A 20049-nucleotide genomic window follows, 5' to 3' on the forward strand; every position below is an offset into this window, starting at 1 on the left:
GCAGGAGCTATTGCTAGGAGACAGCAGTTCACTTGAACAATCGAGACAACATTCCACCCCAAAACAATTTTCCTTTCAAAGTATGTTAACTGAACATAGATGACTAAATGGAGTGAAGTTTTCTCACAGTGCCCCAAAACGCTTCCATTTACAAAACGTTCTGAACAGACTTAGTAGGTTTGTGTTGAGCTATTATTTAATTAATGAATAATATGGTTTCTGTAATATGAAATAAAGTGTTATATTCAAAACTTTTCTTAACTGGTGTTGGTCGCTGTAATGACAATCTATGACAGTTTAATGAATATCAGACTTTATGTAATACATCAAAATCAGACTTAAATAACTTATGGATTAAAGCTTTTTGATTATGCCCCTATAGTATGTTTCTTCTGTGTTTAAAAAGAAAAAAAAAGTGTGATATACATTAACACATTCACAAGTCATATAGTAATTTCCTAAGGTTTTTTTTTTTTTTTTTTTAATCACAATTAGTACCTTTTCAGTGCGTTCCTTTCACGGCTTTATTGCATTCCGAGATTTCTTCATGCAATATTACCTCTTACCTTGGTAACCACTAAAAGCCAATAATGATCGTCGTTTGACGACAAGAACCGTGTCAGGGAGGAAGGGGATTTTGTAAAGGCCACCACAGGTGTCTCACAAACACTCGTGAACGCGTTTTCCACCCTTGAACAAAGCGATCATTTTTATTCGAGTGACTGTTGGAAGTAATCTTCCTGAGCACTGTCATCACAGTTAGTTAATCATGTGACGAGGCATTAGAACTTATGTTCCTGGAAGGTTTTTCAAGATTAGAGCAGCTACATTATTTTTGGTGTTTTTTTTTTGTTGGTTTGTTGTTGTTGGCGGTGCTCTTGCCTCTGCTGGAGAGCATTTGCAGTTTTGCAAACTCCTGGATGTAGCAGAAGCCTGTGTCAAGAAGACTACGGTACGTGTACACTGAAAGCACTGAGTGAAGACAAACACACGGGCACAACAACAACCGAGAAAAAATGTGGAAGATTAATAGAAGCAAAGTACTGATAGACGATACTTCGGAGGAGGAGAATAATACATTACAGCAACAGACATGTGAGGTAAGACCTGAACAACATTAATGTAACGTAGAATCGTGTGGTGTGTTTGAGTTTTTTTCTGGCGGTGCGGTATAACTAGTTATAAATGTTCATGCTTATCGTTGTACTGGAAGAAATATTGCCAAGTGTCTGCTAGTTGGCCATACAGTGTTTTTTTTTTCTTTTTTTCTGATTCTAACAGTTTGTTAGTCTGCTACACCTTTGTTCCCAGCAAGTTTTACTTTGGCAGATTAAAAGGACATGTACAGTAACGTTACAGTTGCATTACATTATGTATTATTTATTGTTTTGCTTGTTAAGTGTTACTTTTGATATTTGCCAGTTTCAGTGTTACTGTTTTTGCCCATGCGTAATAATAATAACAATATTAATACTTGCCATTATTTGTTTAACATGGGATTTATGCTTGTAATAAAAAGGGCCCATGCTATAGACGCAAAGAAGTAACACCACTAAATGCATTTTCATGGCCATTATAAACTGAGAATACATCACATACGTCATTAAAACCATATTGTATTAGTAAGTAAAATATATTTGTTGTAGTTTTTGTAGAAATTAGGATTATAAAAATTCAACAGATGAGGAACTTTGTTTTGTTGTCCCACCTGTACTCATTTTCGCTTTAATTCAACGTGAGTACTGTAGCTGACCTGCTTCAGATACTATCATTTTATTTTATGGTCAAATGTTAATCAAAGCTGCATTAACATTTAAACATGTTCTGACCAGCTGAACTGTCCAGGTATTGGAGTGGCCATAGTGATGGGACCATTCCAAAATGTCAGGTGTGACAATATGCCTTTGTTCCCATTGTTCCCAGCACTGACCAAATGAGTTGTATGGCATAATTAAGATCAGAAATAAGGTTTGGAAGCTATGACATAATGTAAGACTTACACTGGATTTACAACCCCTTTAAAAAAAAAAAATGTTTGTTTTTATAAAAAGTGTGTGTTTCTCAGCTTGGCAGTTCTTCACTATACACTATGTTAATTTACATTTTATGAATCATTTCAAAAATTCTTTAAATCATCTAAATGATTATTCACTGTCTTGCTCTCCAGCGAGGTGGTATTCACAAAGCAGGCAGCCCTCAGGCATGTCTTGTACCTCAAACACTTAAAAGAAATGGCCTTGGGGGTTCTAGCAACCTATTATTGATCCATTAATAGTGTTGTCTTCGATTTATTCCTTAAATAGTGACTCACAAAGCACAAGCAGCTGGTGTTGGCTTATTAATTAAGCTAACTGCTGAATGTTTAATGCAAACTGTAATTTTAGATGTCTTAAAATATGCAGCAACAGGAAATGGAGGCCGTTGCAAAAGTGGTATAATGACCTTTTTATAAGTAAAGTCAAAGTTGTTAACTCCTATTGTCAAAGCTGTTAACGCTTGTCTGTTTTAACTCATTTTGAAAGGAGAACAATGATTAAATCATGCAAAGAAACACTTGTGAGTGCAGAGAAATGTTCAATTAAACCACTTGCCTTTGTTGTTTTGTTCCAATTTTACAAACTTAACCAAAGCAAATTAACAGATGATGTAAAAAATATTAAATTACTACAAAAATACTGAAAAGAAAGACAAAAAGGTTCTGACTAGCCACACTTACAGATGTAAGGTACTGAAGTTCACGCATAAAAAGGAACATTCGACAACTGTTTCAAACTCAAGTTTCATAAAGAAAAATGTTCCTAATATGCTGCATTTCCCCCTTCAGGAAGAGGCCTGTTGACAAAAGTCTTTGTTTATATGCTGTTCAGTTATTAATTATTGAATGGCTTTTGTTTTCAGAATAAAGACCCAGCAGTTGAAGAGGAAACCACAAGTCCTGTTTCACAGCTTGCTTCAAAGGTAACCTTTTTTGTTTACTTTATTGGATACATTGACATTGACATGGCAGCTTAGTCAAAAGTTTTCACTGGAATTTTTAATTGTAACTTATGTAACTCACTTTTAATTTTTGACATTTTTAAGTACTGTTATTGGCATTTGTCCAGATATAGGAAGTCAGCTCTTGGATTGAAGCAGCAGTGTATTTCCCTTGAGTATTATAAACACAGTGTGGGAATTCGGTTATTGTTCTGTTTCAATAAAAAATGCTTTTAATAGAACATTTAAAAAAAGAAAAAAAAACAACAGGCACTGTGAGACAGTGTAATTAATGCCTATTGTTCCAATTCAGCTTTAAGGACACCCCAGTAAAAAGGCCATCTCACAATTAATGGATCTTTTTATAGTCCTGATTTACTCCTTTTGACAGCAATATAAAGTCACCATAATATTAAAGCCACCGATGCTGTAAAACTACCTAACCCCATGAAAACTTGGATGCAACATGATTGGCACATTTGGTTTAGATTTTTAAAAAAATCTGTAAAAGAGTAAACTAGAACAGTTTGCAACTAATAATAATTTGCTTATTTGAAATATGTGATAAATAATAAATTGAGAATGATATTTTGTGAATTGTGAAGTGGTTCAAATTTTGTCACAAAAAGTTCAGTTTTATATTTTTTTGTTGATGTAAAATCAATTGAGACTTGAGCTTTGTTTTCTTTTTTCTGCTTTTGGCGTAGTAAGCTGGCTTATCCAGGCCTGTTCTACATTGTTTAATTGAACCAATTAAACTTCCATTCAGACTCTAAAGTAGTTAATGATCTAATTTTACCTGTTAAACCTGGAGTGGAATGGCCCTCCATAACCATGATTGGGCACCCCTACATTAATTCATGTAGTTTTAGTCTTTTACCCCCTTAGGACAGCACTCATTACAGTATTGTTTGTATTGTAGCTGGGAGCTCCAAGTTGCCAATCCTCCTGATAACATATTCTGGTGACCTGCGCCTGTAAAAAGTTAATTTAACCTGTGGATTCAACGTCTGTGTCTACCGTCCTTTTATGGCTTTAGATAGCTTCAGGGTGAGGAACTGTCGTGTGTCCTGGGCATCAGACCATGATTCTGCCTCCATCTTCCTGCAAGCTAGTGCTTGTGCTAAGTACATTCCGGTGCCTATTGTGTGCTGTTGTAACTGGCATATGCTTTCAATTAGAACATTTCTTTTGCCAGTATACCATTGCAGTTTCCCATTGCTTGCCCCAAAAATACCTTGAAAGAGTGTAACTTAATACACAGTAAAACAAAATAAATGTTATGGTTCAGTGGTTAGATCTCAGCCTCTCCCCCCCCCCCTCCCACCTTTCTCTCTCTCTGTAGATCTGAATGTGCCTCCACCAACATCTGTTAAGTTTATTGTTTTAACAAAACAGATGTTCCAGAGCAACACATCAGAATGTATTGCCACTTTAAATAACTAGCATTAGAGCTTGTCAGTGTAAGGAGCATGCTTATCTCGAGGCTGTGCATTCTTTTCTGATTGTGCAAAAGTCTAAATATTTTGGTTTTGACTCAATGTTAGTGACTGGTTGGCACAGCCTCCACATTTCCGAGGAGCCACTGCACTGAAACGTAGTGTTGCAAGTTAAACAAGCCTTACTTATAATTGTATAATGAAACAGTCCTGGTATAATGTGTGTAATTTATTAAGTGAGTATGCCTTTTAGTGCCAGGAATTTAATTTGTTTGAAAGGAGACAGCATTTAAAAAAAAAAAAAAAAAAAAAAAAAGATCTTTATCTAGTTTGGTACAGTAAAATAAAACCCTGTTCACACTTTCATTTTGATACTGGTATCACTGAGGATCAGTATCGCAATGTCTGTTCACACTGGAGTTGTTACCGGCGTCGTACTGGTACAACTGTACGAAACCCGGACAAGAGCAAATTTCGTGCCGGTACAGTTGCGATATGACTCTGAACAGATCAGTGTGGACAGGTCAGTACAACAATGGAATAGATGAGTCTGAGACATGTGCACACTTACACCAAGGATATTCTATATGACCAACTCTGCCTTTACTTCCGTCATGCTTGTTTAATTAATTAATTTTTAAAAAAAAATATTTACAGATAAGTTATAGTAGTAAAACCATATAAAATGGATGGCTATTACCAATAGTTTTATAATTGCACCCATCTACTCTAGTACTTTGTGAAACACTCATCTATGTTTTCTGCCCATGCGCCATCGCTGGTACTGCATTCAGAAAAGTGCATTTTCCATATAGATTACAGTATACCATCATTACCACGGGTTATGTTTTTAGTCAAGACACTCTGGGCAAGATTGCAAGTTTGTTATATTTTTTAAACAGCGATAAAATAAGCTCAAAGCAGCTAAATCCAAAACACAGCTAAAGTTACAAAACATGCGACGAACAATTAGCCTACTTTTTGTAGCATTACTGTTTTTATCTTATATTCTAATGGGTATTTTCTTTGTATGTTTAAATATGTAAATGAGTAAGTGTAGATTCATGGGTTCCTTTCCCTTCTGTATATATATATATGTATGCAAAATACATTTAGACTCTCCAATTATTTTTACCCCCGATATTCTCCCAATTTGGAATGCTCAATTATTATTATTATTTTTCTCCTTCACCGCGGTGATTCCCCACACAGCTCAGGGACCCGAGTCTCAGTGGGCGTCCTCCGATCCCACGAGCCAATCGGCGTCTTTTTACACCAAGGAACTCGAGAGCGGATGTCTGCAAGCTACTGGCCTCTGGAGGACAAAGATCAGCCCAGCAAATCTTCGCCCCCAAGCTCACTCCGCACCTGGCCTGTAGGGGTCGCTGCGGAGCGGTGAGGAGAAGCAGTCAAAGCCGGATCCCACCTCCCCAACCCCGGGAGCGCCAAAGCCAATGCGGTGCCTCCCCCTAGAGTCACCAGGGAAGACTGGCTGCCTCCCACAACCAGGATTCGAACTTGCAATCTAGTTGTATGACTCGCCCTGCATGCCGCGTGGCAGTGCTTTTACCAGGTGAGCCATTCGGGGACTCCTCCTTCTGTTATATTTAAGCAGACAATATACACCATTGCCCAAAATGTGTTTGTTCAGAAAAACAGTTAAGGTGGACATAAACAACGAAATATTCTACAGTTTAGCATTTACTGTTTTTCATGTAAGCATTTGAATATTTAGGAACATTTGTTGTATAATAACTGTAGAGAAAATGATCAATTTTGAATGTGACAATAGTATTTTTTCTGTTTTAGTAAATATTATGTTTAATTTGCTTTTTATATACTGTATGAAATTAGTGTTTTCGGTTAAAAATAAAAATCTGAAACCCTACATATACTGTACAATAATGTAATATTTTCTTCTTATATGCCAGTTTAGTATTAAATAATGTATTCATTTGTATGTAATCATATGAGTTACTGACACTAGCATTACATTGAGTTTGACTACAGGACAATATGCTAATTAAGTCAATATATCTGCAAAGGAGAACCAGTTTGCTTGCCAAGTCTGCACTAGCTGTGAAATTAATGTTGAATTTGTCCTTGGACATGACAATATGCATGCATGCAAAATTGTGGCAAGGACAAAATGGCCTTCAGTTCAATAACCACTAAACCTAAGTCAAGGCCAAAGTGTAGGATGGTGTGTAATTTTGCTTAGAATTCATATATGAAGCAAAATATTGGCCACAATAAGAAACAAACACGGATCAAGTTAATAAGAACTATTTCTTTATTCAGAAAATGCTTGTGGTGGGTGGGTGGGCGGGTGGGGGGGAAGCAGGTTGGGTTGCGAGGACACAGCTCCCTGCGCTGAAGCCAGGCATTGGCTTTTATCGCTAATCCATGGGACTGTTAATGTTACATTTTATAGCATATGTTCTACTCGGTTTAACATAAACTAAACTCAGAAATCTCGGTCCCACGTGTAACATACAAGATGCAGAGTCGCTGTGTTGTATTTAGGATAAACTGAAAAACACAAACTTATTGTTATCATAAGATGGACAAATAAGGATGTATAACGCTGTAATACAATTTAGAATAGTATTTCCTAACGTTTTGGTTTCGTTGTGGTAAGGACATTAAAATAAGGGGATAAGAGCCAATGAAACATATTCAAGTTAGTTACAGAAAATATATATTTTTAAAAAACCTGAAAGAAAACCACATATAAGTATCATAAGCATTTCTAAACTACTGACCAGCAAAAATTAAGTTTTTCAATTTATTTTACAGATTGTGCAAGGCTTTCTACTTTTTTTCTGGACTCTTTTCTGAGATAGCATTATTATTCTGTGCAGTAGAAATCCATGTGCTTGAAAGGGTAGTGCTTGTTGTTTTGTTGTTTTTTTTTTCTGCTGATGTGACTTAACCAGACAAATCACGCAGTACAGGCGTCTCTAGCTGCTGTAGCTGAAAGGGCCGTGAGTAGACATACGTTTTTAGAGGCTTTGATGTAGACAAAGTACATTTCCATAAATCATCTTAATAAGAGAAAAATCACCTAATCAGCCAAGTGGCAAATCAAAGCATTTCTTGCACTACACTTACTGCCTGCAATGCAAGTTCTGACGTTTTAGAGCTCCCATTTTAAAAATAAGTGGTCCAGGTAAAGCATTTCAGACCATCTGTCTTCAGAGACATCTTGTAAGAGAACAGTGGACTTCCAACAATATCAGTACCTATTGGGGCTTTGCTCTGAGAAACTTGTAGAGTTCTCGCCTAAGTTATTATTAGCCTGGGTTAGTATCCTACCCAAGCCCAGTTAAGTAAATACCTTACTTATTTTCTTTTGCTTACTTGCTTGCGTGACATTTGACTCAGATCAATAGTAATTATTAGTCACTTTCACAATATTTTATTAATAGAAATGAGTCTGCCTTATGATGTCATTATGTTTTGCTTTTTTATTTTTAATTTGGAATCGCCAATTATTTTTTCTAATTTTCTCCCCAATTTGGAAAGCCCAATTATTTTTATTTCAACCCGGCTCACTGCTACTACCCCTATGCTGACTCGGGAGAGACGAAGATGGACACATGCGTCCTCAGAAACGTGCCGTCAGCCGTCCGCTTCTTTTCACTCTGCAGGCCTACAGCGTCGGAGGACCACGCAGCTCTGGGCAACTTACAGGCAGGCCCGCAGGTGCCCGGCCAGTCTAGAGGGGTCGCTGGTGCACGGTGAGCCAACGACACCCTGGACGACTTAAGTCCTCCCCACCCAGGCAGTGCTCCGCCAATTGTGCGCTGCCCCCTGGGAACTCCCGTCCACGGTCGGCAGTGTAATAGCCTGGACTCAAACCGGAGACGTCCAGGCTATGGGACTCACCTGTACTCCATGCGGAGTGCCTTTACCGGATGCGCCACTCGGGAGCCCCCTGTTTTGCTTTTTAAAGATGTAACTTCAAGAGGTTTTTATTAAGCAGTGTTATTTTATCTGAAATAAGAAACATTACTTTGTCTTTGTGTGCATCCTATGGAGTGAAGAGTCATAATTGCTTTGAAAGGTCATACATCCATACTGGTATATGTGGCCTCTCATTCATATTGGTAAACCTGTTCAAGCACCTGGACAGAGCTTTTTTTATGAATCAATCAAATATCTGCTCTCCACTATACCCTGTGATAGGAATTGGGAATCAGTTACCTATTTATGATTGAAATTTTGATGAATTTGCATATTCTGTGGTGTCAGTTGAAGTTTTCACATGTTGGTGAGATTTTTATTCCTGATCTAAAATGAAAATATGTAGTCACTAATTGGTGAATTAAAATATCTAAACAATTGCAGATCTTCACTAAGGACATAGCTTATTTTACTGTCAGACCAGTGTTCCATGTTTACTTTTCTTTGCCAAGAAAAAATAAGATTAAATTAAGGCATGTGAACTATGCATAAGGAACAGTCTTGACCAATCTTTTTGCATAACCACTTTAAAAGCACTCTAAATACACTTTGAATTATGTAGTTTACATTGTTATGACAGTTGACCAAGGGCTGTGGAGTTGTTTTTGCAAGTTTTACTGGTTGCAAGACCAATTTATATGACTTAAGCTGTGGTGAATAATAAAAGAAAACATGATGGTTGGGTAAAATAACATTTAGAGGGTGAATTTGATTATTTTCTTTAGGCAGCTGCCTTTTTTTACAACATAATTAAATCTGCTGTCAGTTATTGCACTCTGCAGTGTTACTCTGTAACCAATCTGACCCATGTTTCTTAACAGGCATTAGGCTTTTATATCGAAGACATATTAGTTCATAGTTTTGGAGTTTAGCCACACATAATTGCTGTTTATACTTGCAACAAAATCAGAGAGACCCTTGGTCTTTCTTCATGTTTGTTTTGCACTGGGATGCATCAAGTTAAAGAACACAAACATCTTTGTTCATGTCTGCCTTTGTTGCTTTAGTAGCTGAAGAGCCATAGGGTGAAACCAAAACATGAATATAGGATTACACTTTCTTAAATTTATTAGGCTGGTTTCACAGACAGTGATTAGCATTAGTCTTGGACTTCCATACCTGAAGTAATATTAGGTATTCCAAGACTTGTGCTAATTGGGATCTGTGAAACCTTCCCATTATGTGTGTATTTCGCACTTTGAAGTGTACTAAAAAACAATGGACATTTTAAATTTAAGATGTACTGTACAGCAGTAATTACTGTATTTGAATGAAATGGGTGAGACATTTTATTTAGTGTCATTAATATAGTACCTAGATAGCATATATGCTTTTGTAGTTTTGGTTTTGTCTCAAATTGCTATTTGTGTTTTTTTTTTTCTGGAAAGTTTATGGGATGACACTATAAATTGAATGGTTATGGTCATAGGGTCGCTTAAAGGCAGCTACATATGGGATTGTTAGAATGGTACCACAGGGGTAGCATTTTGTATTTTCATTTAAAGTATTAATGATAGCCACATTAGCTTGGGTGTAAAGGCTTCATTTTATCATTTTGAGGAACATTGCCAAATTGAGACCCATTCTATCTGATAAAGATGCTGAGATGTTGGGTCATGCTTTTGGTATGTCTCGTTTCGATTATTGTAATGCTTTGTTTGCTGGCCTTGCCGATTCTAAACTTTTTATTGTAAAGTGCCCCGGGCATGCTCCTCATGAGGAGCGCTATGTAAAAGCAAATTGTATTGATATCAATGGAATGTCTTGTACATTGTACCCCTTTTCAGTTGACATTATTACCCTGTATCTGTTTTCACACCCTTTGTTTTTGTTCAAGCCCCTTGACAGAAACAGTTAAACACAGTAAAGCACAGATTGTCATTTTTTAAAATAATTTGGCATGGGACTAAAGTTCGACATTTTGAACTTCTGCTCTCTACAAAGAAATGTCTTTGTATTCATGTATGCTATGTGTTCTTTTCTGCAGGTTCAGGGTGCAAGTTTTAGGGGTTGGAAGGAAATGACCTCCTTGTTCAATAAAGATGATGAACACCAGTTGTTGACAGAAAGTAAACCAGCAAAAGTAAAAGGGTAAGTTACTGGAGTGTGCAAAAGAATAAGGCCTTTACAAATGTAGCAACTTAATTACCAGGTTGTTCTAATTTCAGCAACTCTGGTGTCCCTTAAGGGCTTAGATACATGTAACATAGAGTAGATTAACCAAAGTGCTTTATTAAGAGCCTGTACATTCAACATTTTAAATGTGTGAATGGACATGAGTGAGTTTATTTGCCATATATCAATGTTATGACAAAAACCTCAAGCCAAGCAAAATTTCTGCACTTAAAAAAAACAAAAAACAACATTATCCAGCTAGTGTCTTCCCTTACAGTGTAGACTGGAAGTCTGTGTTTTAGGAATACCTGTACATGTTTAACGATACACAGAAAAAAATGTTGTTTTTCTGTACTAGTAGGTAATACTTTTCCATGCCCTTAGGGGCCAAATGTTTGTTAAGTGTTGTAATTAGGCTTGCCCCTGTTCAGTGTTTATTTTGCAGGAGCTCAAGTACCATAAAAAAATAACTCACCTTTTTAGGAACATTTAGAGTCAGCTCAAACATAAATGTTACTCGATTAAGTGAGTGATTGTGTGTTGTTTTTTTTTTTTTGGTTAGCCCCTGTGTGGCAATGCGGAGGAAAAACCCCTGCACATATGAAAGTGTTTATTTTTGAGCGGGTGTATTATTTAAAACAAATATATTGTATTGTTTTATGTTTATTTTAGAACGGGGTATCTCTCTGCCCCTGTATCTAATTTGTATTATTTTATATTATGATTTATTTATGTATATATATGACGACGAAAACTGTGTTTGTTATTGCTTGGCAGCGTGGATGGGAAGCCCCATCCACACAACAACCCGCGCAGAATGTGACCATCTCCAGACTGATTAATTGAGTGTTAATCCAGAGATGGTCACATGTATAAAAGCCTGCACCTCTCTGCGTTCGTGGTGGAGTGTTTAGGAGAGAGAATGAGAGCGAGAGCGGAGAATCCAAGAACAAGAACTAAAACGAAAGAAAAAGAAATAAAGATCAGTGAAGGCAACTGCCCAGCCTGACCTTAGGTCTGCTTTATTTTTGTGTTTGAGATTTGTTTTCATTTACCTGTTTTATTTTCACTCTGAGCAGTGTTTTTGTGTAAACCTTTTATTTTATTTTTGTTGTTTAAAATAAACGGTGCCGCAGCGCCGTTTGCACCGCATTATCTTGCCTCTGTGTTTTGTTCCTGCATCTGGCCTGACGTCACCACTTAGCTGCCCTGTCACACTCTGAAAAATAAACATGGAGGTATATCTCATCATAAGCAATAACTGTTTTGTTCTGAAAAAAACAGAAATGTTTGCTACCTCATGTATTTGTGTGCACAAAGCCACCAGAATTTGGAACTGTTCTGTATTCTTTAAACTGGAGTTTGCATTACATTTTGTCCGGATAGATTACAGCTATGGCCACAGGTTTTGCACACCCTATAGAATTAACTAATTTTGCTACATAAAGTTAAATGAAACCTGCTGAATAATGTTACGTAAACATTGCATACCGATTTGTAGTTTTCTTAAAAATATTGTACTTATTAAGTTTATGTTATCAGTATGCAAACATTTTTTGATAGATAAACAGCAAGGCTGAAAGGACGATGCAAAAAGAAAATCTTATTCTTTGTATACCTGCTATCAGGTGGATCGTGGAAAACTGAGGCAATTATGTAGAACCGACCACTAAATTAACTGAAAGCTCTTTGAAGATTATTTTTGAATGACTTGGTGATATCACCAATCAGAGGAAGGGTTGCAGGAGTAAGCCCTGCGACTTGAAATGGGAATTATGACTAGGAAGATGACATGCTTTCCCCTTGGCTTGCGGAAAGCCACCCTCACGGAGGTGAGACCGAACCGATCTGCCTCCAAGGCTGGGATGCAAGCGTTACTTCCCCCAAGGGGAAAAGGAAGAGAAGGACAGTGGATACATTGAAGAAGACTAGAAGTCGCCCTGACTAACAAGGAACGCCTACGCTTCGGGAGATCGGCTCGGCCAGACCTCCGAGACAGAGCCACGCGGGGCGACAGGAATTCTGAAAGAGAGAATGAAATGAACATGTAAAGAGGAACACTGGCATATTATTATTATTATTATTATTATTATTATTTATTTATTTATTTATTTCTTAGCAGACTCCCTTTATCCAGGGCGACTTACATTTGTTACAAGATATCGCATTATTTTTACATACAGTTAGCCATTTATACAGTTGGGTTTTTACTGGAGCAATCTAGGTAAAGTACCTTGCTCAAGGGTTCAGCAGCAATGTCCCCCACCTGGGATTGAACCCACAACCCTCCGGTCAAGAGTTCAGAGCCCTAACCACTACTCCAAACTGCTGCAGATGAAAGTAAGCTATTCGTAAATAAGACAGGGTTTCCCCTGGCTCAGGCAAAGCATGTATGCTGACCCCAAGGGGAACAAGTGAAAGAAAACGGAGGTTTGAGAATAGAGTGCAGGGTTGCCCCCAGGGGAAACCTGGAATGATAGAGAGACTAAGATAGATTTGGTTGGGGGTCCCCTCTGGCTCTCAGAGGACCTTCCTCTCTGAGGTCAAGGCTAGGTCGGCCTAAGGTTGGGAAGTGATTTGAGAAACACTGATCTGTGCAGAAATAATATTGTAGAGAACACATTTCATATTAAATAAGAGGTATGTGTATATTATAAATATTTTAGCCATTCATCAACAAAGAGTATGTTTTGGGGTACTAGCCAGACTGCCACCGACCTGAGACTGAAAACAAAACTAAGTTGTAGCAGCTGTAGGGCAGAATGCAGACCATCCTTCTGATGTCAGTTTGATATGGTCTTCGATATTAGTTTGAAAGATACCCAGAATGGATTTATTAATCTGCTCCAGTGCAATGCAAGTAGTGGGATAAAGTCATATACTGCAGTTGAACTGTGAACCAGTATCATGCTGTGGAAGAGATTAGCAGCTTTAATCAAGGGCTTCATATCTGTGGGCTGTGAGACAGCAGGGTGTCCTTCTGGCATTCTAAAGGAATGCCTTTTTGTGACTCATGGTGATTGAGGATTAGGGGTGTGTGAGAATTATTTGCCTGATGTTTTTTGTAAAATAATTAAAACATTTATGTGCACTTATAAACTACCATGGAAAAGACAGGTGTTAATAAGGCCTGGATGTTCATCTGATTATTCTCACTTATGAACCATAAGCTGGTTCATATACACTAGCCTTGTATTTAATTTGGGGGGCAAAGTTTAGGCCCTATTGTAAATTTCACAGCCATTTTTATTGTCATGTTCCACAGTCATAAGCAATTCTGATGAAACTACAGCTATGGCCAAAAGTTTTGCATCTCCCCATATAATTAACAAATGCTGCTACATAAAGTTGAATGAAACCTGTTGAATAATGTTATGTTAACGTATTGCATTACATACCGCTATGTAGTTTTCCATATACTTAACGAAAAACTGACAAAAATTAAAAAATGTGACCTTTCGAAATCTAAAATTAAATACTGTACTATTATGTTGGCTTCTGGTAGACTTTTGCAATATCATTTTGTAGTTTATTTGATCACATGATACTAAGTTGTTTTTTTTTTTGTTGTTTTTTTTCTCAATCTTAAAAATCTAGGTAAATCTTTTGGCCATAGCTGTAGACATTCGCACTCTTTTGTATTCAAGTAAACATTGAAGCTATCCGTGAATAAGCAGGGCAAAACTGTCCCAAGGGGTTTTGTGTGGTAGATGTTTGATATATGCAGCATTGCTGCTAAAATATATTTAATTCTTGTAAACATCCCATTTATCCTGTTATTAGTACAGAGACGGAATAATCCTCAAATCCTGTGGCAGTATATTCACACATAGCATGTCTTTCGATAGAACTGCCAGTCGTAGCAAAGATTTAGTCTGAGCAGGTGATTAATTTACCACCCAGATCCGGGATACCAAACTTTGAACATCTGCCTTTTGAACAAGTTCAAAGCACTCAGAATCAGCCTAGCATTATTAAATAAACTGGTCTCAGGAAAACAGCTCATACATTTCAAATAAATTACAATGTGTGTAAGATTCAAATTTTTGGTGCAACACAAGATATCAATCCTATGGAATGTGTTTTTTCTTTAATTTTCTGTAACGTAAACATCTGGGAAAAAAATACCTAAAACTGCAATCGTTACACATGTTTTTTTTTTGTGTGTTTTTTTTGGTTTCGAGTAGTTCAGCCTTTTATCTGAGCTTCAAAAGGACACTACAGTAAGTAAATCAACACTTTCCCCTAGTCTCCTACCCCTAGTCATTAAAGCTGTAAAACCACAGGCTTGTACATGAAAATATCCGTGTTGGTAGGTTGCATTTTCAGTGGTAGTTTCAGTACATGCATTAGTAAATGGCCTAAAGTTTTGCATCATAAAGTCAAATGAAACCTGCTGAATAATGTTACGTTAACATATTGAATTGCCGAAAAATGTGACATTTCAAAATCTAACATGAAATACTGTACTACTGTTATGGCTTCCAATAGACTTTTCCAATATAATGTTGTTGTTTCTTTGATTACATGGTGTTAAATAAAAGATCAAAATTATGTTCATCTAGTTTTTTTCTATTTTTTATTTTAATTCTGTCTCAATCCTAAAATTCTAGGTGATGCAAAACGTTTGTCCATAGCTGTAGCTGGTTGGCACTTACTTATTTTGTAATAGTCTGACCTCCTCCTTAAAACATTATACTGGATTCTGATATACTGTGTGTATAACTAACATTGTTGTTGACCAAGTTTCTGATACAGCACATTTTGTTTGGACAAAAAGAATATATTATCAAGGCCATGATTTTTGTTTAAATATTTTTTGTTTCACTACTTTTAAATGTAATAAACTGTCCTACTTGTCTTGTTTACTTCTTTGGCTGAAGTTATTCAACATTTTATCCGTTCCAGTTTACAAAGAGGAAGCTTTATTTCCAGGTTCCTAATGTTACGCAAGTCACACGTATCCAGTGGCACAGTGTCTCTCACCTCCTGGAATCCAATCTGATTACTTTTTTCTAGTCTGATTTCCCTTAGGCATTGGCACATTCTTATAAATAGCTTCAGTTTCCACTGGAATTTTACTGTTCGAGGCCCTGGGTCAGTGGGTGATTTTAATTACTAAGCCTTCTCTTAGTAATTCAAATCACCCACTGACCCAGGGCCTCTGGACTCTTGACCGGAGGGTCGTAGGTGCAATCCCAGGTGGGGGGGACACTGCTGCTGTACCCTTGAGCAAGGTACTTTACCTAGATTGCTCCAGTAAAAACCCAACTCTGTAATTGTATGTAAAAATAATGTGTAAAAAATAATGTAATTGTATGTAAAAATAATAATAATAATGTAATTGTATGTAAAAATAATGTGATATCTTGTAACAATTGTAAGTCGCCCTGGATAAGGGCGTCTGCTAAGAAATAAATAATAATAATATATTATGGACACTCAAACTTGGCACTACTTTTTTGTCATACGTGTTCAGAGGTCGTGCTGGCTTTTCTGTTCATGTGTTCCTGAAACGCACATGCCCAAAATGTTGCGTCTCATCCATAAAATACTAAACAATCAGTGGCTAACACGAAGGCTAATAAACAAGGCATTTTGGTACATTTTTATGAGCATTTAAACTATATGCTATATCGTAGTTTAAACAATCTCTGTCTGAATGGGAGATGAAGCACCCGTGGCTTGTTTATCGAGATGACACTTCTTTTTTTATGCTAGTATTATAATGGCACGATAGTGCTGTTATAGTAAGAGTTACAGACAGTTTCTTGTTTAAACATGATTTTGAGGGGTATGTTTTCTCAGCCATTTCAAAACCTATCAAGACGCCATTTGGCACGCTTGGTGTCCGTGTCACAGAGAATTCTTTTTGGTATAGGTTACGAAAATCCGTTCAGCTACAAGTTTAAATACCTCCTTTGGTAGGCTGGTAGAACTTGTTAACAAGGAGTGCCTTTTTGTGGAACCAACAAAATCGATCAAGTAATTACTGAGATATTTGGGCTTTTCTTCACACATGCGTGGTTAGGTTCTACTATGAAAATACGCCTGCGCACTTCAGTCAAATGTTAGGACATTCGGTCGCTCATTGATTCTCTTGTTAACTTATGTCTGAGCTGAGCTGAGGAGTGATCCAGAGTGTATAACTGCAGGCCAGAGACCAGCTACGCAGTGCCTCTCTTTTACAAAGCAAAGGCTGCATTAAAAAACAAAATAATTACAAACTACAAACCTGTAATAAAAAATAAAGACTTATCAATTGTTTATCCAAGTGTAAGCAGAAGTATAAAGCTGAACAACGTATAGCAGCAACGTGTGTTTATGGTAATAGATGATTTGGTGATTCACCCACCCTTTTTAGTATGATGTGGTGTTGTACATTTTATAATGGCTTGGAATTGCTGAAATATTTAAGTAGTGTATTGTACTTCTATAGTAAAACAAGTTGGTTTATTGGTAGTATTAATATTACAAATACATAATGCGTTATTTACTTACTGTTTCTGCAGTTGAGAACTCAATGTCAAAATGAAAATATACATTGCTGTCTTATCATATTGAAGTGATTTCATGTTGTATTCAGTCTGGATATAAAACTGATAAAACAGTTATATGTTTTATCAGTTTTATATCCAGACTGAATACAACATGAAATCACTTCAATATGATAAGACAGCAATGTATATTTTCATTTTGACATTGAGTTCTCAACAGTTATATTTTATTTGTATACTGTAGATTAATTCATATGTTCTTAATTTAATAAAACTCATTTACAACGGCTAAGTTTTTTTAAAATAAAATATTGAAACAGTTTTCATGTTTATAATAATGCCATTGAAACATGTTACAGTTAGTACATATGGCAGAATTACATTATCTTGGCGCGATCTTTTCCTAGCTGATAATATTGTCTAAATACAGGAAAGGTAGGTATCACTTGGAGACATAACTAATATGTAAGGTAATGTAAAAAAAAGCTGCAAAATGTCAGATTCTCCAGCAGCAAGCTTTATAAAATGCATGTTCAATTGGATGGTTAAAACTTGAGCCTCTGGTTTGTGGTTTAAAATCCCTTGTGGATTAAATCTGAAATACTTGCAGTAGTAACAGCTACAAGGTTTATGTAGCTGACAGAGTCATCAGAGGAAGTACAAGTATTACTTGACTGGCTCCAGCTTGGACCTTTTAGGAACATTTCATCAAATCTACCAGCAACTTGTTTTCCATCATTCTTATATTGGTAACACACATACCATTTTAATGCAATGGCCCATCAGTTTTCGATAAGTCCCAATGTTTTCTTAAGCCTTTTTTTGATGGGCTTTATTTTAATAGTACCATAACTACCGGAGGGGTTTGACACTTGATGCTTAAGTACTTCCAAAACTTTGTATTTCTCATGTTCTTTTTACTTTAATATTTAAACATTTTAGAAATGTAAGTCATAGTATTTCACAATGTGTAGAATTAGCATTTTATGTAATTCCACTAAATGACTTACATCACTTCTGTCTTGCAGGCCAGGCACAAAAAAGTGTAAAGAAGAAGTAAAAAGTGAAAGGCGTTCTAGTTTCTGGGACAGCGTCGGTATAAAACAAATATCACCTACCAAGAAACCAGATGAGAGTGAAGGGTGGGAACCTCCACACGTAACTGAAGAGGACACTGCTAAAGACAATTGTAGCAATTTAAATGACTCTGCTTCCTGGCCTGGTTGGGAGGATGAAACAAGAGCTTCTTCTAAATACACAAACTTGGCTGCATCAGGAAACCCTGGCTCTAGGTGGAGTATAAAATCAGCAGGGAAGCTGGTTAGCATGAGGAAACGAAGCAAAGGAAATCTTACTGACAACTGGGAAGAACTAGAATAAACTACTGCTGATTTTAGAATTCAAATTTCAACACCTGCCAATGTTTTGTTTTTTTAACCTTCACAATTTATATGGATACAGCAAGCTTCACCTTTGGTTGTAGATTTGATATATGAAGTGTTGTTGCAAGCTTCAAGAGAACAGATATATAAATGCAGAATTCAATAAATGCCTTATATGCTGTTAAGTACTGTAGTGAAATTGCTGTAGAGTGAAGATTTATATTTGATCATGCATATTTGCCACTGGAAATACTTGCTTAAATTGTGTGGAAATGAACATTTTGGCTAAAGACACTCGCACACACCTAATACTGTAAACTTTATAGTGTTTGTTTTCTGTTTGTGTTCTGTCATGACCTGTTGCCTTAACTAATTTCAATTTGAAATGATCATTTTGCTCATTTTATTTAAAAGTAAACTTGATTTTTCTCTTGCCTTTACGGTAATGAATTTTGAATAAAATATTTAAGGGTAAATGTCATTGCTGTGGTGTTTAGAGGTATAATGGAACTGAAGAGTCAGTAAAGCAATGCCATTACCACTATTATACTACAATGTTTTAAGGTTATTTATTTACCTTTGTTTATCGGAAATCATGATTGTAGTCCACTGGAAGAGGTTGTTTTTTGCAAGTGTGGCTCAATCATCAGGGATGAGCATTTCATCAGTAAATGGTGGTTTTATAACAGGTGTTGTTAATTAGTGTCACCATCGCTGCCCTCATCCGTGTTTTATTTGTTGACTGTTTTTGAGAAATAGCAGCACAGCTGACCTCCATATAAGACAATGGGAGAGTAGTGTTCGGTTGTTGTGTGATTAGATAATACAAAATTAAAATATATAACCAGGAAAACTGAGTAAACATGAGGTGCATCAGTAACATTTTCTGATATAGCTGCACACCGGCTCTGGGGCATTTTGTCATTCCTGCAATGAGTTTGTTGTATTAAATGCTCCAATGGATAAGATGCCTTGTTTAAGCAACACCAGTGCTGGATCTTTCCACAGCCTTCCATTGCATACTTTATATACTGTAACAATAAGCAGTACTAACTTACCTTTGAGCAAGAAATATGAGTTTCTTGTTTTATTATAATTGAATAGAAAAGCAGAGTTGTTTTTACTGCAATGCCTTTCCCTCTTATCTCTTCATTTTCTCAGGTTTGTACCAGCGATAAATCTAGTTAAAAGCTTTCTATTGTCCATTTTTTTTTCACATTTCAAAAGACTTTTTATACCTTTGCAAAGTTTCCAAAAGGTAAATAAATTGCTACTGTACTATGTCGATACCATTGCGCTATTTAAAACACAATCTTGTGGATTTTAATACTGAACAAGATTGAGTTACAAGATTGTCCATTTTTCCAGTCACGTAGCTTAGTAATATTCATAGTTTACTTTTTGCAAATATAAGCTTATGTATCTACTTAAAAATCCACTTATGTCAGATATAGGCATACATGTGTAGGAGAGCTACAGCAAATGAACCAAATACTTTGCATAACAAAATACTAGAAATGTGAGTTTCTGTGAACAAAATCAAACCCCAGATAGCATAATCTAATGGGTATGTCCTATCAGATAAAAATGCTTTGTAAACATGAAGTGAAAAAGATTGTATCTTTGTTTTGTCCAGAGGTTAAAAAAACAAATTTGGCAGTGAAACAATTA

The 20049-nt window shown here is 36.5% G+C and overlaps 1 protein-coding gene across 1 annotated transcript; it reads left to right on the forward strand.

The window, feature by feature from the left end:
* Window positions 1-586: 586 nt before the first annotated feature.
* si:ch211-225h24.2 (uncharacterized protein LOC564539 homolog) lies at window positions 587-19571 on the forward strand. The gene is made up of 4 exons (XM_034017558.3): window positions 587-1100; window positions 2899-2958; window positions 10372-10475; window positions 18025-19571. The coding sequence occupies exons 1-4, from the start codon at window positions 1017-1019 to the stop codon at window positions 18374-18376; spliced, it is 600 nt and encodes a 199-aa protein (XP_033873449.1). The 5' UTR covers window positions 587-1016; the 3' UTR covers window positions 18377-19571.
* Window positions 19572-20049: the final 478 nt, after the last annotated feature.

This window comes from Acipenser ruthenus, chromosome 6 (assembly GCF_902713425.1).
Source record: "Acipenser ruthenus chromosome 6, fAciRut3.2 maternal haplotype, whole genome shotgun sequence".
Taxonomy (NCBI): domain Eukaryota; kingdom Metazoa; phylum Chordata; class Actinopteri; order Acipenseriformes; family Acipenseridae; genus Acipenser; species Acipenser ruthenus.